Consider the following 24,765-nt stretch of genomic DNA (forward strand, 5'->3'; position numbering starts at 1 on the left):
TAACTTTTTGGTGGCAAACTTGGCAGACACTACCTTAACTAACCTGTCAAAGTTAACATCACCAATAATGGAGGAAACTGACATCATTTGCTCTCGGTGGGAATTCACAGAGGACGTAACATCGTGCATTCCAGCCAAAACTGCACTGCCTGAAAACAATCCTAAGGAAACACCGCACAAAGCCAAACCGAGAAATATTCTACAAAATAAATGGCCCATTCTCTTAAAAGAGGTCAAGGTCATGAAAGACAAAGACTGGGGAACTACTTCAGATTAAGCAAACTAAAGAGAGGCACAACAATTAAATGTGATGTGTGGTCCCAGATTGGGCAATTGACTGAACTTGACTACCAGGTGGATTAAATAGTATATCAACAGCAAACTTCCTCGTGGTAACAGTACTGACGTTATGTAAGAATAAGACTGCCATCCGAAGCTAGTCTACCAATCAATATCCACTGACCACAATCGCCTCCTCCCCTCTCCAGCTATTTAGTGATGATTCAGATGAGCCCTCCCAGCCCTTCGCCCTCGCCGTTAGGGACACCATCCCTATCCCTGCTTCTGAAGCCTTTTCCCTCTCCTCCTCGACTGCACTCCCCACCTTCTGCCCACCTGGCTCCCTGTCCTTGTCCTCTCCAGCTTTTTCGCTCCCGCCTCCCGGACCACCTCCTCCACCCCCTCCACCTCTGCCGCGCACCCTCCCCTCTCCAGGTGCGCACCGCCACCGCGACGCGCCGCCGTGCGCTTGCGCTGCGCACCCGCCGGTGCCGGGCGGGCTGAGTTGCAGGAGCGCTGCGCCGCGGGTGCGTTCTGCACGGGATCCGAGCTCCGGGCCGACGCCCGCACGGGGTCGGGACAGGTGGCTGCGCTGGTCCACAGGGCCGCCCTTCTGCCCGCGATGGGCTGCTCCAGCAGCGCCCTGAACACGGCCGGCGACAGCAGCGGGCTCCGCAGAGGTGAGCAGGGGACCCGGCCCCAACGCCGCCCGGTCCTCGGGATTCGAGTTGGCTTGCTCCCCCGGGGGTCCCGACTCCCTCGGGAAAGCCGCTGGACCCGCGGTGTGGAGGTCCCCGTGCGCCCCACCGCGCACGCTGCCCGACCCGGGAGGCCAAGGGCTGGGCCCGGGGTCGCCCTACCCGCCGGCGACCGGGGAGGTGGCGTTCAATCCCTACCGCGGTTGGCGGCGGCTTCCCTTAAACAGATGAGTGTTTTCCGACCCTTAAAAGAGGTGCTCTTTTATCTCCCCAAAGTACGAACTTTCAGATTATATAAAGCTGCAAACTCACTGGGAACTGGTAACTATTCGTCTGGTCGTGAGGAGAGACGTGGTACCTACCCATTTTTCTTTTGAGACCTTGCCCTCTCGTCAGCCTTTCAGCATCAAAGATGGTACAGGTGGACGGACGTTCACTCCATCAAGTAGGTTCTTGCTCTATTAAAGAGGTCAGATACACCTTCCCCTATCCTTGGCTTCAGTATTTCCTGACGAATATCCATGGGATAAAAAGTGGTCATCACCTAAATTCAACAAGTGTATTTTGGACGTCTATTATGTCATAGCCAGGTGTCTGGCTAGATGCTGGAGATATAAGAGACCTTCTTGGAGGAGGGGTGTTAGGGGTCAAAGAGACAGGCAATAAACAAGTTAAATGATTAAGTTTCTGACAGTGAGAAGTGCTATGAAAAGAGTAAGAGCAGATTAATTAACTAGAGAGTGACTGGGTTTTATGTGCACTTCTAAGATTTTGAATGGCTAACATTTTTAGACAAAGTTTCGAAGGGTAGGCAAATTCCTTCAAGGCTAACGCTAGGGGAAATTTTATATTCCAGTTAATTCCTTTTCAGAGGTCTTCTTTTAGCACCTTGTGTTATTCCAATAACAGAAACGCCTTCCCCTCTGATTCTGTAAGTAGAGAGCACAGGATTCTCATGAATGCTGTTTCAAAGTTCAGACGCCGTGTCCTAGTCAGAAGTATGTTTGTTGTGTTGCAGTTGTTTTCATGGTGTATGATAAATTTATTTCTAAAAGCAATAAAAAGTTTGGAAATAGGCAAAGTCATTAAAACCATATATATAAAAGTGATTCCAAACCCTTTGTCATTGACAACGATGTGAAGTGATGGAAAAATCCATTCCTAATGTACAATACTCGCTAACCTTTCTTTTTTTTTAAATTTTTTATTTTTTATAAACATATATTTTTATCCCCAGGGGTACAGGTCTGTGAATCGCCAGGTTTACACACTTCATAGCACTCACCAAAGCACATACCCTCCTCAACGTCCATGCTAACCTTTCTTTTAAAGAAACGAAAGCCTCATACCTCAAACATGCTCTCAAGAGGTCAGTGCAAAATAATAATAATAATAATAATAATAAATTTTAAAAAATTTTAAAGAGGCTAGAACAAGGAACAATTTCTTTGATATTTCACTTTATTTTATGAAACCGGGTAGATTTTGCATTCTGTTCCATGACAAATCCTTGTTGTTTTCAATATGAAAAACTGAGGAAAATTGATGCTTCAAGAAGGTAGACCATATTTTGGTTTCTCTTATCCCCTTCTGTGGCCCCAGATATCCCAGGAGTAGCATACTGATTTAAGAAGCAGAACACTAGGGGCACTTGGATGGCTCAGTGGGTTAAGCGTCTGGCTCTTGGTTTTGACTCAGGTCGTGGTCTCATGGGATGTGAGATGGAGTCCCATCCTGAGCCATGCCTCAGGCTCCACACTCAGCAGGAGTGGGCTTGAAGAGGCTCACCCTCTGCTCCTTCCCCTTGCATGTGCACGCTGTCTCATGCCCCCCCCCCCATAAATAAATGGGGGTGCCTGAGTGGCGCAGTTGGTTAAGCCACAGCCTCTTGATTTCCACTCAGGTCATGATCTCAGGGTCCTGGGATCCCTGGAGTGGGCCTCTGCGCCCAGTGCAGAGTCTGCTTCAGGATTCTCTCTCCCTCTGCCCCTCTTCCTGCTTGATCATGCTTTCTCAATCTCTCTCAAATAAATAAATAAATAAATGTTTAAAAAATATATAAATAAATCTTTTTTTCTTAAAGCTGAGCACTGTATCATCATTGTAGATTTTATTTTTTACTTCTTAAAGTTTTTTTATTTATTGAAGAGAGAAAGTGCATGCACACATGTGAAGGAGCAGGGAAAGAGGGATAAGCAGACTCCATGCTGAGTGTGGAGGCTGGGTTTGATTCCAGGACCCTGAGATCATGACCTGAGCTGAATTCAAGAGGGAGCTCAGCCACCTGAACCACCCAGACACCACCCCCCCATTACAGATATTTTTTAACTGATAAAAACATGACTCTGGGGAATGTTACTCTTAGGGAAGGGCATAAGTATCTAATAAGGGGAATGAGTTTTTAATCCTTTCAAAACATAATGAATAACTTTGTTTAAAAAAAAAAAACATTTTATCGCCAGTATTAATAACCATCAATATAAGTCACACCCTTTCATTTTTTATTCATGCTTTCCTTATTGTTCTAAGTTTTCCTGGATGATGTTCTGAAAGAAATGTTAAAATGCCCAACAACCAGGTTAAGCGTATAGAAAATTAATCCACTGCATAAATTGCTCAATGCACATATTGAATCAGTCAACAGGTGTATTTTGCTTCTGATCCCCAATCACACAATACTCTCTTGTAATTGGATACTATTGTATGTTCATCAGCATTTCAACTCCATGATCTTGGAGGCTCAATAAATAATTCATTCCTATTTGTGCAGCTTAAAACTTCTTTAAATCCTAAATCCAATCCTAAGTCTGTGTGTATGAGTTTTAGATTAAAATAAAAATCCAAGTTTATTAAATGTTCTGTAAGTACCTTTATTAAGTGTACCCCTGGTGCCTAACAATACTTGGCACATAGTTGTTGAATTAATTACTTCACTTAATCTTTATGACAATACTGTAAGTATGGTTATCTCCATTTCAAAGATAAGGAGCCCTGTGACCTTGGACAATTATTTACTCTTCAGAGTCAGAGCTGGGCTTTGAATTCAAGTCCTCTGCTTCCAGAGCTTGACCTGTTTCTCCTTAAATCATTTTTTGATAACTAGATTTAAATCTGTTTTTGCCTCAGATCACTCTGGATCCCCATTAGACTTGTATGTCATCCACTTTCCAAACAACAAAAGAAATCTAATTAAGTATAATATAATATTATAATTTAATAAGTTTAATAATATAATTATAGTTTTATCAAAATCCCTAGATAAGATCTATAGTAATAAATATGATACAGTTGTGATATATGTAATAAATACATTTGTTCTATATTAATATATAATGAACATATTTTAATAAGTATTTCTTTATCCCAAATGAGTCAGTAAAATATGAACTTTGTATTTACTTCCAAATATAAACTAGGAATATTTGGAAGACATTTATTTAACCCTAGAGCTATTTTGAGCAGAGTACATAGATGTAGAGAAACTTCTGGTCCCTCCCACAGGGATACAGATAATCCTCATATCCTACCAGACATTCTTTAAATTCACAATATCGGGGCGCCTGGGTGGCTCAGTGGGTTAAGCCGCTGCCTTTGGCTCAGGTCATGATCTCAGGGTCCTGGGATCGAGTCCCACATCGGGCTCTCTGCTTCCCTCTCTCTCTCTCTCTCTGCCTGCCTCTCCATCTACTTGTGATTTCTCTCTGTCAAATAAATAAATAAATAAATCTTTTAAAAAAAACAAATAAATTCACAATATCAACCTTAAACCCACATGGGTTGATGTTAAAATATGAGAACTAGCCTGTAGACTGGATTTGCACTGACAAATTCTGAATTTTCTGTTAAGTAGCTTAAGAACTGTCATACATGACATAATATTAGCTTACAAGCAAAATAATCATTAAATAGTGGTTTGGGCTAGATTACCTCTGAGATCAATTATGACTCTACAGGATTTTTCCTGTACCATCAAAATATGAAGGTACTTATTTTCTGGGCTTAAATGTAAGTCAGATAGCAGCTGTTTGGTTAGGTAGCTGTTAGGCTAAAGAGAAAAAGCCCTTCCACTGATCACATGGCTGTGTTTGCTTGGACCCATCAGACATGGAATCCCACCAAGCTTCTTTCCCTCACCTCTGAAGGTGACTGACTATGGAAAGAGACGTGGGGGACCAGGACACAGGTGGGTAGTCAGTGCTTTCAAAGTGTTGAACAGGGCCTGTATATGCTAGTCACACATAGGTTTTTACTGAATGCCCTAAAATCTAGGAGGAAAGAGGCTTTTCTTTCCAAAAGGACGATTATACAGATTGAGTGGACTTTCTTGTATTTGTGGAATCAAGTCTAAATTTGGGGGCCATATTCTGTTCAAAATTTCTTTTCAGCACCCCGAGGGTCCGGTGGAATTGAACACAAAGGTTTTGTTGATTTTACGGACTTTAACGGACTCACAAGTCTCTAGGTTTTCGTACCTGAAGCGTCCCCCTGTGCTGCCAGCCTCCTATGTCCATGTGTGATCCTTGCCTGCTCTTCCCTAATATAAATGCCAACTATTTCTGGCAGACTTCTTCCTGAAATCTTCCAGCTTCAGCACCAGCACGGACGAAGTAAATAGATGGTCATTATTGACAGTTTCACTGCTAGGTTAATAGGTACATTTCCACTGCTAGCTATAATCATTTGTTTATTCTACCCTCAACTCTCCACTAGCTGCTTGGAGTCCGCGTTACCAAGGCAATTGAACGAGGCTTGAATTTCACACTGTTATGTGAATTGTTCTTTGTACTGTGGAGATACCTTCAGCCAATATTTTCACACAGTGATATTTCAGTCCTAAGTAGACAAACGTTTTTTCTTTGTAATTGAAGTCTAAATATCATCAACATTATAACTCATTTTAATCGGCTTGGCTGCAGATATTATATATAAAAATGGGATTTATTCCTTTATAATGCTGGAAGTCAGGGCGCCTGGGTGGCTCAGTTGTTGGGCGTCTGCCTTTGGCTCAGGTCATAATCCCAGGGTCCTGGGATCGAGCCCTGCATCGGACTCCCTGCTTGGTGGGGAGTCTTCTTCTTCCTCTCCTACTCCCCCTGCTTATGTTCCCTCTCTCACTGTGTATCTCTCTGTCAAATAAATAGATAAAATCTTTTTTATTTGGGTGGCTTTAAAAAAGTCTGGTGGCTCAGTGGGCTAAAGCCTCTGCCTTCAGCTCAGGTCATGATCTCAGGGTCCTGGGATCAAGCCCCACATCAGGCTCTCTGCTCAGCAGGGAGCCTGCTTCCCCCTCTCTCTGTCTGCCTCTCTGCCTATTTGTGATCTCTGTCTCTGTCAAGTAAATAAATAAAATCTTTAAGAAAAAAAAAATGCTGGAAGTCTAGACCAAGTCTAGTATGTCTTTGTGTCCCTTCTAGAGCCTGGCACAGAGAGCTTGGCAGGTCTTTGTGGTTGGGTGGTTATTATATACAGCTAATTAAAATGGAATATAAGAACCACATACGTGGCTCAAAAATTGGAAAACATTTGAAAAATGCATGCTTTGAAAAGTATACCTCCTGCCCTATTCCCACCATCTGCTTAGTTCCAATGATGCCCATGGGTAAATACTTTTATTGAGTGGAGGTTTTTTGGATACTCTTCCAAAATTTGTTTATACATTGCAAATATCATTTCCCACTCCCATCTACAATATACAATGTAAATTTAAAAGATTTTATTTATTTATTTGTCAGAGACAGAGCAAATGAGAGAGAGTGCAAGCAGGGCGAGTAGCAGGCAGAGGGAGAAGCAGGTTTCCCACTGAGCAAGGAGCCAGATGTGGAACTTGATCTCAGGACCTTGGGATCATTCATGACCTGAGCCAAAGGCAGACACTTAACCAATTGAGCCATCCAGGTGTCCCTATAAAATGTATCATCCCCACTATTTTTCACCTTGTGTTTTTTTCACCAAACAAAGTGGAGATCTTTCTATATTGATACATAGAGAGTGTCTTTCTCCTTTTTTACCCTTGCTTAACAATCTATTGTGTGATTTGTTTGGCCAGTCCCCTACTGATGGATATTTGGTTTGTTTCCAATCTTTTCCTGTTGCAAACAAGGCTGCAGTGAATTCCTTTATATATACATCATTTTGAATGCGTGCAAGAGTAGCTGTGGAACCATTTCCCAAAGTGGCATTACTAAGTCAAAGGGTATGTGCCGTTATGATTTTCATGGATAACTGCGTAAATGCCTTCCTTAAGACTTGTACCAGTTTACTCTCTCATCAACGATACAGTAAGTTGTTTTTTTTTTTTTTAATAAAATTGAAGGATTTTTGAGATTAGTGCAGCCACATCAAAACATGGGCTTGGGGACGCCTGGGTGGCTCAGTTGGTTAAGCAGCTGCCTTCGGCTCAGGTCATGATCCCAGCGTCCTGGGATCGAGTCCCACATCGGGCTCCTTGCTCAGCGGGGAGCCTGCTTCTCCCTCTGCCTCTGCCTGCCATTCTGTCTGCCTGTGCTTGCTCTCTCCCCCCCTCTCTCTCTGATAAATAAGTAAAATCTTTAAAAAAAAAAAAAAAAACCAAAAAACAAACAAACAAAAAAAAAACATGGGCTTGGAGGGGAAGGCCCGAGACAGGTAGGAGTTCCCACTTGGTTCCGGGTATTTAAGACTCTGATCCCCACAAGAATCTTCTAAAGCAAATATCAGTATCAGCAAAAACAGCTAGGAAACTGCAGTTTAGCGAGGAGAGATCGCTTGCCCGAGATCTCAGAGCTAGCAAGGGATGGGGCTGCAGCCCAGTTCGTGTGACTCGGGAGCCCCTGCTCTTCTCACAGTCCAGTTCCCTCTGGGGTCCAGCCCCTCTTCTGCCAAACTTGTTGTATGGCCCGACCTGTAGGCAGAACACAATCCCTGTCTGTCCAGTGGGTGCATGGGTGGATGGCTGGATTGACAGAGATGGGGATTCAAGGGCATGAAGGTACCACATAGAAAAGCCGAGGGAGAGTAGGAATCGGGACCCAGGGAATAACAGAAACTTGGAAGGCAACGTTGGCTGCGGTGGGCTTGGGATGAGAGTGGGTTGTGGAGAGGGTCTCCTCATCAGGCAGGCAAGAGTCAACACAGCCAAACAAAGCTTCACTGTGTTCTTTTAAATCATGCACCTGTAAGGTTGCCCCACGTCCCAGCTAATGTGCACAGTTTCACTTCTGTGTTAATGTTTTACAACATCGGGTTTAAAATAAAAACCTACCACTTGTGGGGGGTTCCTGCAGGGCTCACCAAAACTGATAAAGAGCACCAAACTTGGCCAGGCTTCAGCACCTGGTGTGTTTAAGGGTATGCAGTTCCAGGTAACTTTTTTTTAAAGCAAAATACCAGACTATAGCTCTCCAAGTGAGTGTTAATGTCTGGAAAGCATCAAAATAACCTCAGAAACCTCTTTACTTTCCCAGAGACGTTGCTGTTGTTGATGTTGCTTGATCCCCTCCCTGGGAGTTGCTGTGTAGCTCTAGAGTTCATTCTTTTGTGCATATTCAAGGATATCAGAGATTTGCCCTTTAAGGGTGAGGACTGAAGGAAAAAACCCACCCACATTTATTTTTTAATTTTTTTTTTAAGATTCTATTTATTCATTTGACAGACAGAGATCACAAGTAGGCAGAGAGGCAGGCTCCCCGCTATGCAGAGAGCCTGACTCGGGGCTCAATCCCAGGACCCTGGGATCATGACCCGAGCCGAAGGCAGAGGCTTTAACCCATTGAGCCACCCAGGTGCCCCCAACCCACATTAAAAAAAAAGATTTATTATGTATTTGAGAGAGAGAGAAAGTGAAAGCATGAGCCAGGGGGAGGGGCAGAGGGAGAGAAATCCTCAAGCCGACTCCCTGCTGAGCGAGGAGCCCCACACAGGGCTCCATCCCAGGACCGGCAGATCATGACCAGAGCTGAAATCAAGGGCCGGGCCGACTGAGCCACCCAGGTGCCCCACATTGTTTTTAATAGCTAAATATCTATGGGAATTGCTTTATGAAGGTGGACAAAATAGGCCAGGTGATGATTGTATGCTCAGAAACAAGGAATGGTCGTTGGAAATAGGCAAGGAAAAGAAAGGTCAGCCTGTGTCAGAGGGGCAAGTTCAACTGACATCACTTTCTTCCCCATGGAAGGGCCCAAGGGGCTGTGGGTCCCCAGGATAACTGGGCTGGGCTGCAGTCACTGGGTGGGCTAGAGTCCTACATCTTAGGGAAGATGACCCTCTTTTCTCAGACTACATACTCAGCAGTCCCTTTGGCTGCTCCTCTAGGCTGGCTTCTCCAATAAGACAAAGACCTCAAGACTCGATAACATGTTCTTTATTCATGCTGAACACTCCTCAACATTCGAGTATATATGGTTCTGAACACTTGCTTTGAGATGAGCACATCATATAAGGCTGGTTACGAAAGTGAAGTGTCCAAATGTGCCTTAAATAGGAAAGTCAAGATAGAAGATCAAAAAGCATCCATAGACAGCAAAATGGTATTCCTGCCCTCTCTATCTACTTTAGGGTCACCAAAAGTCACATTTCATTTACAAACAGCACACTCTGTAGCCCTGACAGTGTAGTTCAAAGTGGGCATCAAAATAGCACCAATTAACATCAGTTAGAATAAAATGAACTTGACCTCATGAGCCAAAGATTGAAACTTCTCTATGTTTCAACAAGCCTTCCCTATGACCTGAGCTCTAGCCTTCCCATCAACTCATCACTCCCCCCCCCAACCCCCCCACCCCCACCTCCAGCTTCCCAGAGTGAACCTCTCTCTCAGTGATTGACCTGCCTCTTCTCCATTAAAAGGAAGGTCTTCAGGATCTACTTCTTTGGATGCACCATCAAAGCAAGTTATTGTGTTTTTAGTTTAGTTTTGTTTTTGTCTATGAGCTAATTGCCTATTCCTCTTACCAGCATTTTCCCATTTGGGGACAATACTTCCTCAAGCCTAAAATATATTTGTCCTTACATTCAGTGAAAAGGACATTTCTGCTTTATTCAGAGGCTTGTTTTTAAAACGTTTTTATAAAGGGTCCCTGCAGGATGAAAACATGACACACTATGCAGACTGCCCTGTTTGATCTGTCCTTATCTTCTCAGTTTCCCCCAGCTAATGCTCCTCTAGTCTATTTTTTCTTTTTAGTAAAAGGAATGCTTTCTGACTTTTTTTCTTTTTAGTAAATTTGCAAAAGAAAAGGGACTGTTAAAAATATTAAGTAATATTTTTATATTACTTAATATATATATTAAGTAATAACACAAGTGGTACAAAAATTAAAAATCATAAAAGTGGTATATGGGGGCACCTGGGTGGCTCAGTGGGTTAAAGCCTCTGCCTTCGGCTCAGGTCATGATCTCAGGGTCCTGGGATCGAGCCCCACGTTGGGCTCTCTGCTCACCAGGGAACCTGCTTCCTCCTCTCTCTCTGCTTGCCTCTCTGCCTACTTGTGATCTCTGTCTGTCAAATAAATAAATAAAATCTTAAAAAAAAAAAAAGGTGGTATGTGAATGACCAAAGTTTTTTCTACAGTTATCAGATCTTATATTGCTAGGTTACATGCTCTTATATTTTTGCTGCTATTCTTTAAAAAAAAACCACAACTTTTATCTTTAGATTTATAGAAAGATTATGAAAATATACAGAGAGCTCCCACAGACCCCATACCCACTTTCCCTTATTATTAACATCTTATGTGAGTAGCGCATGCGTATCACAATTAATGAACCAATACAGATACATTATTTTTTAAAAGATTTTATTTATTTATTTTAGAGAGAGAGAGCAAGATGGGGAGGAGCTGCAGAGGGAGCAGGAGAAGCAGGCTCCCCTTGAGCAGGGAGCCCGATGAGGGGCTCAATCCCAGGACCCTGAGATCATGACGTGAGCCGAAGTCAGATACTTAACTGACTGAGCCACCCAGGTGCCCTCCGTACATAATTATTATTATCCAAAGTCCATGCTTTATTCAGATTTCTTCAGTTTTTCTCGAATGTCCTGTTTCTGTTCCAGAGTTCCATCCAGGACTCCAGAATGCATTTAGTCATTGTGTTTCCTTAGACCACTCTTGACTATGACAGTTTCTCAGTCGTGTTTTAGATGACCTTGACAGTTTTGAGTACTGGTCAGGTATTTTCTAGACTATCCCTCAGTTGGGTTTTGTCTGCTGGTTTTTTTTTTTTTTTTTTTTTTTTTTACAATGCTCCTGGGGTTGTGGGCTCTGGGAGAAAGATGACAGAAGTAAAGTGCCCTTCACACCACATCATCACATCATCTCAAGGGTACACATTCTCAGTGTGACTTATTACTGCCTCCCTAAGCTTCTCTAATCCTCTGTTTGAAGACTCTGAAGCTTGGGAAAGGGTAAGTGTAAGAATTTATTTTATACTCTCGTCTTACTGAAATCTTCTAGCTTAATCATTGCCGTGATTCTTGGTCAAAACTGCCTCTTCCGGGGCGCCTGGGTGGCTCAGTGGGTTAAAGCCTCTGCCTTCAGCTCAGGTCATGGTCCCAGGGTTCTGGGATCGAGTCCCGCATCAGGCTCTCTGCTCAGCGGGGAGCCTGCTTCCTCCTCTCTCTCTGCCTGCCTCTCTGCCTACTTGTGATCTCTCTGTCAAATAAATAAATAAAATCTTTAAAAAAAAAAAACTGCCTCTTCCTATATCAAAGCTTTTTCTTATGCCCTGCTTTATGAAGAAGCTCATTCAATTCAATTTTCAAATGTCTGTTCCAGAGCCCCATGTTGGCCTCCCAGGTGCTTAGGACTGTAAGGGGAAGACAAGTAGCTTTTCATTCTGGAAAATAAAATCCCTCTCTTCCCACAGTGCGATCTGTACTGTTCCCTCACTGTGGAGGCAAAATCATCTGAACAGAGCGTGGGTCTGCAACCTGAGAGAGTCACAGCAGTGGTCACCTGAAAGTCCTGGGGTCCTACTCCGTCTGCCACTGCTCTTCTAGTCCTAGGGCCTCAGGGGGGCACTGACTACCCGCCCGTCCATTGTGAATACGACTGCTCTGCTGTAAAATTTAATATTTGATCCCAGCCCCCAATTTGCTAACTGCTCATGGGAATACTCGGCTTCTCAGGCACGGGCACCTGTTCCTGCCCACAGGCCTTCATACCCTGCACCCCCCCTGAGTCAAGCACAGGCACCATGGCTGAGCTAGGGGAACAGCCAGCTCACACCGGTGTGGCCACTTGCTCGCTGCCCTTGGAGCGCAGGGTGGAATAGAACATGCCATTAACCTTAAGTTCAGAGGAGAAATGAGAAGGCTCCTTTTCCTGGACCTCCCTGAGTACTCCCTCAGCGTACTCACCTGATCCCCAGTGCTGACTATATGACAGGCAAGCATGAGGATGGAGCCCGGACCCTCTGTCTAAGGATGAGCAGCAATGCCCATGGGGAGTGAGGGACATGACCCCAGCAGTTCTGCCTACTTTTGATCTGTGTCTGTCAAATAAATAAAATCTTTTTTTTAAAGATTTTATTTTGTTTATTTAACAGAGATTACAAGTAGGCAGAGAGGCAGGCAGAGAGAGAGGGGGAAACAGGCTTCCCGGGAGCAGAGAGCCCGATACGGGACTCGATCCCAGGACCCTGGGATCATGACCTGAGCCGAAGGCAGCGGCTTAACCCACTGAGCCACCCAGGTGTCCCAAATAAAAAAAAATCTTTAAAAAAAAAAAAAAAGCTGAAGGCAAAGTGCCTCAATGAACAGGAGCCGCTGTAGTACCTCCTGGAGAAGCAGGGTGGGCGAGGTCTGTTGAGGTTGGTCAAGTGTCACAGTGTGGGCTTGTCAGATACATGATCTTCACTTTCTCTCTCCTCTGCCTCATTCATTGAAATGCCTTTGATTTTAAGACTAGATTTCTGCCCAAATGCTGGATCCCCAGGTGCCAGTAGTGAGCATCAGTCAATGAAAAAAATGTCTTTCTCAGTGGTGAATTCTGTTGCTCATTTCAAAAGTGACGTTTTGTGCAACAGCTTCTTTGAAATAAGAGTGTCTCTTCTAGGAGTCAAAAAATAACCAAAGGAAATGAAGTTGGAACACGATTTCTGCAGGAGGTGACAATTTGTCATTACTTGGCCCTGTAGCTCTTAAATATCAGCCTTTCCCCTCCCCGGCCCAGCATCTCTGCCTCGAGTGTTCCAGAAGTGTCTCCCCAACGACATGGTCTTGTTCCTCTACAGTTAAACCTCAACATCAGGTTTACCTTCAAACTTGATCGAATTTACTCTGGGATGGTGAAAACTCATCTTAGAGAGTTCTGTTAGAAGGATGGCTTCTCTAGTCTTTATTTACCCTCTTATAGGATTTTTTGGTCATGGTTTTATACTTCAGTTATGTGGGGGTTTGCATAAGTTACTCTCTCTTCAAAATGAGCGCCCTGTTCACATCTACCCATGACAGAATGCACTGTTGGGGATGAGCCCACAGGGACAGTGTTTGTAGACACTTTGGTGAGAGAAATGGGCAGAAACACCTAGAGCAGCACCACTGGTGGGCCCACAGATGTTTGTTGGATAAATGATGGGATGAAATTGAGGACAAAGCAGAGTAAGAAAAGGAGAAGATGAGTAGACTCTTGCCTGGGGGCTGATGCCTGCTGCGTCTTGGTTCCCAAAGGTCCAAAGTAAAGAAACTAGAAATGGTGGCAGCAAGGGAAAATACCAGGGTGCCCCTTTCTCACCAATTCTTTAGAAAACCTGGAGGTCTTTGGGATGTCTAATATGTCACAGCCATGGGATAGGAAATATTGACCTCAAGTTTTCCTCCTTGCTGGGTAGAAACTTTTCATGTCTGATCAGGGTAATGAACTGAGTTGAAAAGCTTCCATCATAATGTGAATTTCAGGTATGTTAGCTCTCGTTCTAATCCCTTCTGTAATGTTGCCTAGTATTTCATTTCTTTGTGTGCCTATCACAACGGTGCTTACAACAAGGGTTCTGTTAGTTCAGCTGTCACAATAAATTTGTTCACGGATCAGCTTACAACAGAACCAAGAGAAATAATGAGCACCAAAGGATTAGGCCCAGAGCAGTGTATGATTTGATAAAATGTAGGGTTCAGAAAACACACACATATTTTTTTATTTTATTTTATTTTATTTATTTATTTGACAGACAGAGATCACAAGCAGGCAGAGAGGCAGGCAGAGAGAGAGGAAGGGAAGCAGGCTCCCTGCCGAGCAGAGAGCCCAATGCGGGGCTCGATCCCAGGACCCTGGGATCATGACCTGAGCTGAAGGCAGAGGCTTTAACCCACTGAGCCACCCAGGCACCCCAACACATACATCTTTAAACAACTTTGGATGTGGAAACAATGCGTCCCTCCACAGTATTTATTACATAATAATACAGATTAGGCCGAGAATGTCTCCTATGGGTGGACCAAAGATCTCACTGCTTTCCAAGTTTGCGTGCTAGAAGAAAGGATGTCGTACCTTCTTCACTTTCCAGTGTTTAGGGGCATGTTTATCCCAGCTCCTTAAGTTGCAGTTCATTCTTTCTGTTGCTAAGTTAGCTGTAATTTATTGGCAAGGCCACCAGGAGGCCATAAAGGACCTTTGTGAAATTGGAAAAAGATGCCCTCCCCACTCCTGACACCCCTTTGCAGATGCACAAAGGCTGGAGTTCAGCTCTCCCTCGCCCCTCGGCAGGACACCCTCTGTGTTATCCCCCAGCAGTGCCAGTCACGAGCTAGTGCTTTCCACATGCAAGGCGACACACAGAATCCTCACAGCAACTCTGCTAATACTGTTCCCGCTTTACAGCTGGTGAAACTGAGGCACAAAGAGCCATCATCAGGCTAGTGAGGACAGGAATCAGGACTCAGACCCCCTACCTTATGGGTGTTGTTTTTAAGGTCATATGATCTCTGTCCTCTCCTTGAGAACAGATTACCCTCTTCTGTCACATAAGAGAAAGAACTTTTGGGCTGTTCATTAAGAACCATGACTTCCAAAATACATTCATTTCAAAATTCAAGCAGAATGCAATTAATCGATATAAATATAAAATGAATGTGTCACTATACTTAGAACATTCTCTCTCTCTCTCTCTTTTTTGGTGTTCATTTTATTTCTTTTTTCCTCTAAGTTTTTATTTAAATTCCAGCTAGTTAATATACACTGCAATATTAGTTTAAGTTGTGGAATTCAGTGATTCTTACAAACAGTAACTGTGATACTTACAAACAGCACTCAGTGCTCATCCCTACTGGTGCCCTCCTCAGTACCCATTACCTGTTTAACACCCCCCACCCGCCGCGTCCCCTCCAGTAATCATCCATTTATTCTCTATAGTTAATACTTCATGGTCATTTTATTTATTATTTATTTTTTAAAAATTTTATTTATTTATTTGACAGACAGAGATCACAAGTAGGCAGAGATCGAGGAAGGGAAGCAGGCTCCCCGCTGAGCAGAGAGCTCGACACGGGGCTTGATCCCAGGACCCCGGGATCATGACCTGAGCTGAAGGCAGAGGCTTTAACCCACTGAGCCACCCAGGCACCCCTTGGTGGTCATTTTAAAGATGTTTTATCTCCTTTGGGTTACTGTAGGAAAATACAGTGGCATTCTTCTGTAACATTTCCCAGTTTGGTTGGCTGTTTTCAGACTATATTATAAAAATGTTCTGTGTTGAGGACATTTGCCTACTTCAAGCTTATCTGTAAGATTAGGAAAATACCTAAGAATGAAAACTGATACGGTGATCACGTGCATAGATGTTCTAGTTATGTGGCACAAATTGATAGATCGCTTGGACACTTGTGACATTCTCTGTGGATAGAGAACTTTTCACAAAGCTTTTGATTTTGGAGAAAAACTTGGCTCGGTCTGATGGCATAATATGTCTTTCAAAATATACAACTGAGTGACTTCGTTTGGGGTGTGTTGTGACATCCCCCACGGCTTTCTGCTCTAGAAGATTGATGCCTCTGGAATGCACCCACAGCAGGCCCAGCTGCATGGAAATCGTCTGTCTCCTATAACTGACAGTACTAATCACTGTAATAACTATTTTACCGGCAAATATAATTTGGCAGACATCTGTGATTAGTATATTAACACATTTCCCTGTTAATTCCCTAAGGCAGCCATCTCCAGAACATCCCTTGTGAGATCTTAATGAATCGTCTCGTCATAATGAAATTTCTTTATAAGCCTGAGAAATCCCTTTTGTTAAGTGGTCTAAAGGGCTATTCATTTGAAAGCTTCATTCATGCTGAGACCTGAGGGAGAGCCAAAGGATAGCCCTTCTCTCTGTTCTGACATCTGACTCCCAGGGGCACCCACTGCCAGGGCCCAGAATTGCCCCCAGTCCTTCCCAAACTCTGTTGCTCCAAGCCTCGGTTTACATTACTTTCCACCTGGGGCTTCAAGCCCAGTCCCAGAGGCAAGATGGGAACTGATTGGATGTGAACAAATGTATTAAAAGGAGAAACAGGAGCACCTGGGAAGCTCAGTCAGTTACGTGTCTGCCTTGAACTCAAGTGTCTGCCTTGAACTCAAGTCAAGATCTCAGGGTCCTGGGATCGAGCCCCATGTTGGGCTCCCTGCTCAGCAGGGCGTCTGTTTCTCCCTCTGACCCAACCCTCTTGTGCACTTTCTCTCTCACTCACTCTCTCTCAAATAAATAAATAAAATCTTTAAAATAAATAAAAAGAGAAACGATTGGCAATGAGTTGAATTAATGATAATACACAAATGAAGGAAGGGAAGAACTATGACATTATTAACTCAGGGAGAAATGAAAACTAATTTATGCAAAGTAATAGCTTACTGTTTGGCTCAGTTCCTCCTAGCAGACATACTTGTTCTATGGACATGTACCTGGATATTACCCAAATAACAAATAATTCTCATTTTCAATGATTGCTTATATACAATGGCTGAATTGAAAGGAAATGTGAATGTGTAAAGGGAGAGGGTAGGGGTGACAGAAGTGGGAGAAGAAGGAGCCCAAATCTTTATTTTCTATGGTGGGACTGAACAGAAATGCCCAAACTGAGAGATTATGAAGTAACAATTTGCTTAGAGATATAGAAGAAAAACATCCCCCCAAAACAGCTAAATGAATTAAGATACTTGCCCCTAGGGAAGTGAGAAGAGATCCGAGTTTTTTTTTTCTTTTTTTTAAGATTTTATTCATTTATTTGACAGAGAGAGACACAGCTAGAGAGGGAACACAAGCAGGGGGAGTGGGAGAGGAAGAAGTAGGCTTCACTCCGAGCAGGGAGCCCAAAGTGGGGCTCGATCCCACAACCCTGGGATCATGACCTGAGCCAAAGGCATACACTTAATGACTGGGCCGGCCACCCAGATGCCCCAGGAGATCCAAATATTAGCCATGCATCTTACATTAGGTAATGAGATGTATGTACACATATATAACTGGGGTGGGGAGTAACTTAGGGAAAAAAGATTAAAAATAATGAAAAGAAAAACAATTTTCAGGGGAAAAAATATAAATATATTACCTAGAGGCCCATTTTAACATGTTTGTTTATTTCCTCCCAGTTATTTTCACCCTCTGTTTGTGAGCTATCCCTGTACTTTCCCTTCCTGTTTGTGATTGTCTTTCTCTTACCCCCTCTTTCCCTTCCAGTGATTAACAATGCTGTAATCATACTGTGATAAAATTGATAGCTAACTTACTGAGCACTTAGGGGCACAGCAGACCGTGTGCTAATACACACTTTATATGCGCCATTTCATTTGATTAACCCCACTGTGCGTGCTGATATTTTAACTTCTATCATAATTATGTTCTTACATTAGCATATGGTCTTCATAATCCTATTTTTTTCATGGAATAAGAATATTCCATCCAGCAGAATATGTATCTTTCCCCCAAATTATTTGACTTTTGTTTGCCACCTCTTGCTCTTATAAGGAATACTGAGATGATATATTTAAAGCTTTTTCCTGACATGTATTTTTTTTTCTGACATTTTTGTTTTTAGGATAAATTTCCAGAAAGAGGATTCCTGGGTCATAGAGTAGAATTATGTTGCCAAGTTGCTTGTCTTAAACTGTTTAGGGCATGTTCACGTTCAGTGCTTAATGTGATGCCTCATGCAGCTTGGAGACAAGTAGTGAGAGAGAGTCACTGTCATTTTATGGATGAGATACTTAGGAGCTAAGTCTTCAAGGTCACAGAACTGGTGGAAGGGCCAGAATTAAAATGCATGGTTCCCAACTCTTTCATGATTTCTGCTCCTCCTCCAAAATGAAATGAAACCCAGGCTGAGCTATCCCTGTACTTTCCCTTCCCAGATGTCTTGGTCTTCACCTAGTGGAGCGTCTCAGTCATGGGACCCTTTCCTTTCACTGAGGGCCATTCTTCTTCAGGAAAAAGGAAGACCTCTCTAGCAGCCCAAAACCACACTCAAAATCTTCTATCAGGGCTAAGGAGGAGAAAGAGCAAGAAGCAGAAAGGACAGGAGAAAAAAAAGTGAAATATGCTTACTTAGAAAATGGGACAGAAACTATGAGAAGATGTCTGAGGAGCAAACATGAAAACACCGTGGTTTTGGAGGACCTTAACGCTTCAGATAAGGTGTTTGAGCTGAAGACAGTAAAGAAGTTTGACTTAGGGAGTGTTAGGGTCATGGTATGGCCTTTCTTTGTTCAGTTGTACACAGGACTTTCTTGAATGTTAAATCTACTCTTTTTAAAATTTTATTGATTGGGACGCCTGGGTGGCTCAGTAGGTTAAGCCTCTGCCTTTGGCTCAGGTCATGATCTCAGGGTCCTGGGATCGAGCCCTGCATCGGGCTCTCTGCTCAGCAGGGAGCCTGCTTCCCCTTCTCTCTCTGCCTGCTGCTCTGCCTACTTGTGATCTCTCTCTCTGTCAAATAAAAAAAAAAGATTTTATTGATTTGAAAGAGGGGCGTGGGGCAGAGGAAGAGGCAGAGAATCTCAAGCAGACTCTGTGCTAAGCCTGGAGCCCGATGCAGGGCTTGATTCCACAACCCTGAGACTCTGACCCAAGCTGAACCCAAGTCAGACGCTTAACCGACTGAACCACCTAGGCACCCCTACATCTATTTTTTTTTAATTTTTACATTAACATATAATATATTATTAGCCCCAGAGGTACAGGTCTGTGAATTATTTATTTAACAGAGAGAGATCACAAGCAGTCAGAGGCAGGCAGAGAGAGAGAGGAGAAAGCAGGTTCCCTGCCGAGCAGAGAGCCCGATGCAGGACTTGATCCCAGGACCCTGAGATCATGACCTGAGCCAAAGGCAGAGGCTTAATCCACTGAGCCACCCAGGTGCCCCCGATGTCCATTATTTCTTGATGGTGATATTCTTTCTCAGGATAGAAACGAATCAACAATTTGATTTTTTCTTTTTCTCTTTCAAATGAATGATCAAAAAACAACTTTAAATGTGTATTTTTTTCAATCACAGAAGAAAGTGAGTCCTGCTTTGCCCAACCAAAACCACGGACACTGGGAAAAGAATCCACTCTTTTTGGCAAGGTGGAAAAGGAAAGTCCAGCCCCCTTCGAGAAGCTCAAGATTTCAGCAGTGTCTACAGCTAACGGAGTTAAACCTGTCCATGAATGGCCCCTGGCAAACAGTGCTGCGGATCCACCAGCATCCACAGAAGAGGCTCAGCCTCTAGACAGACCCGAGGAGTCGGGGCCACCCCAGCCAGGTGGCAAAGATGATACTCTGGGTATGGGAGGAAAGAAGAAAGACATGGGAGCAGTGGCAGAGGCTCAGCCTTTACAAGGAAATGCTGAGACCGAATCTGGAGGAACAGACCTCAAGTACACCAAGCCTTTGAGGGCCACAGGAGAGAGGAGCTCTCCAGGAGCAGTGGAGGGTACTGAGAATCCACAAACTGCCAGACAGATGAAACTTCTAGGAACATCTGATAAAATCCCTCCTCTGGAAGCAGCCAGAGAGCCACAACCTCAAGAAGCAATGGGCAAAGGTGAACAGACCCAACTCCCAGAAACAGTTCCCAAGGAGAAGGAATCTCCAGAAGTACTGGAAGGAAGTCAGTTTTTGGAAACAGCTGGAGAGCAGCAACTTCAAGAAACGTTGGGGAAAGATGAGCAGTCCCAACCTCTAGAAACCATTCCCAGAGAGAATGGAACACCAGAAATATCGGAAGGAAGTCAGTTTGTGGGAACAGCTGGAGAGCGGCAACTTCAAGAAACGTTGGGAAAAGATGAACAGTCCCAACCTCTAGAAACCAATCCCAGAGAGAATGAAACACCGGAAGTGTTGGAAGGAAGTCAGTTTGTGGGAAAAGCTGTAAACAGTGAGTTGCTCCATAAAACTCCTGAAGGTCCCAGAAACATGGAGCAGAGTCAACTTGAAGGAATGATAGTTGGAAGCATGGAGCATCCAGTGGGAATTCTAGAAATAGGAGCAAATATGGAAATGGTCAAGCAAATGCACACTAATGAAGAGGACCAACACATTGAAGGTAAATTTATGATGATTGTTTAGATGTGTTGCATGAGAGATCATCACTGGGGATTGCTGTTTTGGGTGGTTGGACTTCCTTTGACCCAGACCAAAAAGGCTTCCATACCTGGAAAATAGGCTTTTGGCTCTCCAGCAGAAATTTTCTACACTTGGTCTTAGCCAAATGGCTGGGAAGCAATCCAGCAAAAATTTTCTAAAGCGGGGCACCTGGGTGGCTCAGTTGGTTAAGCCACTGCCTTCAGCTCAGTCCCGCATTGGGCTCCTACCTCCGAGGGAGTCTGCTTCTCCCTCTGACCCTCTCCCCTCTCATGCTCTCTCTCTTACTCTGAATTTTTCCAAGTTTACTTTTCACTGGGCCCATGTATGGGATGAAGATCCGAAGTAGAGATGAATAGGTGGTTAGTGGGGAACTCACCTAATGAAAGAATGCCAACGAATGGATAGAACAGGGCAGTTTTCATCTTTGCCAATTTATCCTTAGGAAAAAGTAAATCACTGTCAGTCTGCTGCTGTTCTCCCGCTGGCTTCTTGTCCCTATGAGAAGACTAGGGACAATGCATCATCTCTTGGCATATGTGTTTTTAAAATGTACTTGACCTTTATTACAGTCATAATTTTTTAAAAAATGTCTTCTAGGCCATGATCTACATTTTAGTGAGTTTTAGCTGCATACTGCTGGGTAACTGAGGAAAGCATTCATTCATCTGCTTCTTAACTCATTTACGACCACAGCAGCAGTTTTGGAGTCCCAGTCATATGCCAAGTGCGGGGGCTGCAGGGGTGAGGGATAGGCCCTGTTCTCCAGGGGCTCACAGTCTGGTGGGAAGAAGGCAGAATTTAAATAAATTACCACAGTCTATTGAGGTAAGCGCTTTAATGAAGGTGTATAAAAGTACTCCAGGTATAACAAGAGAGGAGCAAGTAAAAACATGTATTTGTCTGACTAGAGTTAGCAAACTTGGGTCATTCAGGCCTAGGAGAACGACAGTGAGTCAAGTGAGGGCCATGTGTTGTATCTTTTTTTTTTTTTTTTTCTCTTGAAACACTGTTTTGGGCAAGAAAACAGAAGAAGGCAATAAAAGTGTTTAGCAATGCAGTAAATCATTAAATATGACAAATCCACATATTAAAATGTAGTGTAGACATTAAAATAGTTCTAGATATGTAGATACTTACAGAAGAGTCTAGAATAAAGTATCATGTGTTGTATCTTGGGGAGCTGTGGGCATGATAGTGAACAGGTGCACCAACATGTTAAAAGAGCAGCTGCCTCTTGGCTCTGTCCATGAGCATGGGGGCCAATGTTGCCCATGCTGACTTCTTAGGGAGACAAATTTGTATCTACAATGTCCAGACTTTTATTTATTTATTTTTCAGACTTTCAACTATTTGCAATTAATGATTATTTTCTTTAAACACCATCATGGCCCAACAAAATAGGTTTATGGGCATGCCTAGACCACCTTTTCATTTAAATATAAATGGAACTTTTTATTTATATTATGTTCTTCTCTCACTTCTTGGGTAATTCTGCAGTCTCATTTTATATAGGGGGATGCCAAGGTAGGAGATGTCAAGTGACATTGGCCATTCAGAGGATCTGAGAGAATCAAGGCAATTGCCTCTCTTGACCCCACCAGAGAAACTTACTAATTAGACCTAGAGAACAGAAGCTGCCCCATTGGAAACCAGCTGTCAGGAACTTTATTGTTAATGACAAATGAGCATCTCTTACTATCTCCTTTGGTTACTTTTCCAGGTGAGACAGGAGAAAAGGTTGAAACAGAGGCGGAGAACGAGAAAGGAAGTGAAGGGCCTGGAACAAAAGAAGAAGAAACAGGGGAAGCCGTGGGTCTTGCCGCAGCCACATAGATTGGCGTGATCGTAAAAGGATGAACGGACACAGTTGTGTTATAACAGAGAAAAAAAATGGACTGAAGTGTGTGGGTATAGATCTTATCTTTTATCTTATCTTTTCATGTGTACATATTTTATACAAAGAGTGTGGTTATCGTGTTCTTGATTAGGTTGTTCCATAAAACTTCTAAGCCGTACACAGTTGTCTTAGGCACTTAGAACAGTAATACATTCAAGACTGCAGCAGCCATTGCCCGTGACAAGTAGGGTGTACAATTACTGGAGGGTGAGGGTGTTTTCTTCATTGTGGTAATAGGTTTATTCTGTTTAGAAAATGAGACTCTAAAAAGAAGGCATAAGCCTTAGTTGTAGGGGGTTGGAGAAAGGGGTTAGCACAAATTAGGGAGCTCCTGATGATAAGGTTACACGGTTATAATTACAATGGGATGAGAAAGAACACAGTGTCAGGGCAAACTCTACCTAGTGTTGCTTTCCTGTGGCAGAATTTAAAGCTGGGAGGAACCTTGGAAAGTGTGTCCCTCTAGTTACGTCTCACTTGAAGTCTGTCTACTGCAGCCGGCTCTCATTTATCATGGTGTGTTCAATGTGTTAACAAAATCCTCATCAAAGGAATGCATCTCTGGTGCTATTGTAAGATCAGGTATTTCGACACCGAAAGGCTACACATTTTCCATGTGCCATTTTGAATTTTGCACTTACGTGAAGGATTTTAATTGGTGTTCTCCTTTCGACTGACATTAAAGGTATTTTAAATAAATGGACTTTTAAATGTATTTCAGAAGCAACAAACAATAAGAATTCAAGCCTAGATTAGAGGGGCACTGGGATGGGTCCAGTCGGTTAAGCATCCTTCTCTTGATTTTGGCTCAGGTCATGATCTCAGGACTGTGAAATCCAGCCCTGCACGGGGCTCTGTGCTGAGCTTAGAGTCTGCTTAAGATTCTCTCTCTCCCTCTCTGCCCCTCCCCCCCACTCCTGCACAGCCTGTGTGTGCACTTTCTAAAAACAAGCAAAACACCTAGTTTAGTTGCCTATGTGAAGTTTATTCCTTGGGTACTATTATTTTTGTTTGGTTTTAGATTACTGAGATTTAATGTTAGGCATTAGAGGTAGAAAGGAGCTAAGCAATTAGAATTTAAAAACCATTTATAATGGGGCGCCTGGGTGGCTCAGTCAGTTGAGCATCTCAACCTTTGGCTCCATCCCAGGATCAAGGCCCGCCTCTAGCTCCCTGCTCAGCAGGGAGCCTACTTCTCAGTCTCCCTCTCTCCCCTGGCTTGTGCTCTCTCTATCCCAAATAAGCAAATAAAGTCTTTGAAAAAATAAATAAAAACCATCTATAATATTTCATTAATGTTAAAATATTTCATTAATGTTAAAATCGAAAGTTACTTTTTAAGAATTCTTCCAAAATTTCCAAGGGATTTTGGTAAAAGATTATAGGTGAATGGTAACGATGATAGCAATCTTGTCTACCCTTGAGTGCCTTGTGTTCATTAATATCAGGATAGAATTATATTTTAGAAACACTTGGTGTCTTTTCTTATTTGCAAATATCTATTTTTTACGATAACTGTTCAAATGAATTAACTAGACTCTTTTACTTTAGCTTTGATATTAAAATGACTACTAAGATGATCTGTAAGTAATTTCAAGAATATAGGCTACAGGGAAGAATTATCATCTTTATTCTGATTTTAATATTAGTTTATGTTTGTGACTTTAAAGAGTAGAAGTAGACAGCAAGAGAAAGTACTTGAGTAGGTGACATCCTCTTTTCTGCTGAGTTGCTGGGTTGTGATTTGGAACTGCTGCTGCAGTCTTGGAACTTTTTATCTATCTTTAATGCAGGCATTTAGCCCCTTCAGTGGAACACGAAAGGTGCTTAATAAATATTTGTCAAATCAGTAAATGAATAGTGAATACCAAGGGCTCCCATTTACATTGAATTCATTAAAAAAGAGTAGATTTTACAGATCAGTTTGTGTAACACTGACATTTTCATGGGGGCTGCTAAGCTCAGTAACAAGCTGTGTATTCAGTGTAGTTCTGAAAATGGCACTATGTCGTGGCCAGGAAATGAAATAAATCAGAACAGATATAACATCTTTCAAGCTGCCTTTTGTAATCCAAGGGGGTTTTCCCTGACCAAAAGGTATTTTTAAACAGATATCTAGTAAGGAGAAATGATAGCACTTAGTGTAACTATGAATGATCTCCTTAAAAGGTGGAATTCTTCTTTGTGTGAAGCACTTAAATAGTAGGCTTCGTTTACTTAATAGACATGAAGGTCCATTCTCTGTTGTGTAGGTTTTTTTTTTATTGGTAGCATGTGTTAAAGAGACCTGCTCAGAACTAGTTCTTGAACGAATTTTGTCTCAAAGGCATTATTATAGAGTTATAAGTTTTCTAATTGTTTATTAATCTTACT

At 42.9% G+C, this 24,765-nt stretch overlaps 1 protein-coding gene across 1 annotated transcript; it reads left to right on the forward strand.

Moving 5' to 3' along the window:
• Positions 1–497: 497 nt before the first annotated feature.
• ERICH5 (glutamate rich 5) lies at positions 498–23,526 on the forward strand. Its single transcript, XM_004768915.3, has 3 exons — positions 498–959; positions 19,423–20,454; positions 22,216–23,526. Exons 1-3 carry the CDS (start codon positions 902–904, stop codon positions 22,326–22,328), a joined length of 1,203 nt encoding a protein of 400 aa, XP_004768972.1. The 5' UTR covers positions 498–901; the 3' UTR covers positions 22,329–23,526.
• Positions 23,527–24,765: the final 1,239 nt, after the last annotated feature.

This window comes from Mustela putorius, unplaced genomic scaffold, assembly GCF_011764305.1.
Source record: "Mustela putorius furo isolate JIRA1106 unplaced genomic scaffold, ASM1176430v1.1 tig00000228_pilon_pilon_pilon, whole genome shotgun sequence".
Classification (NCBI taxonomy): domain Eukaryota; kingdom Metazoa; phylum Chordata; class Mammalia; order Carnivora; family Mustelidae; genus Mustela; species Mustela putorius.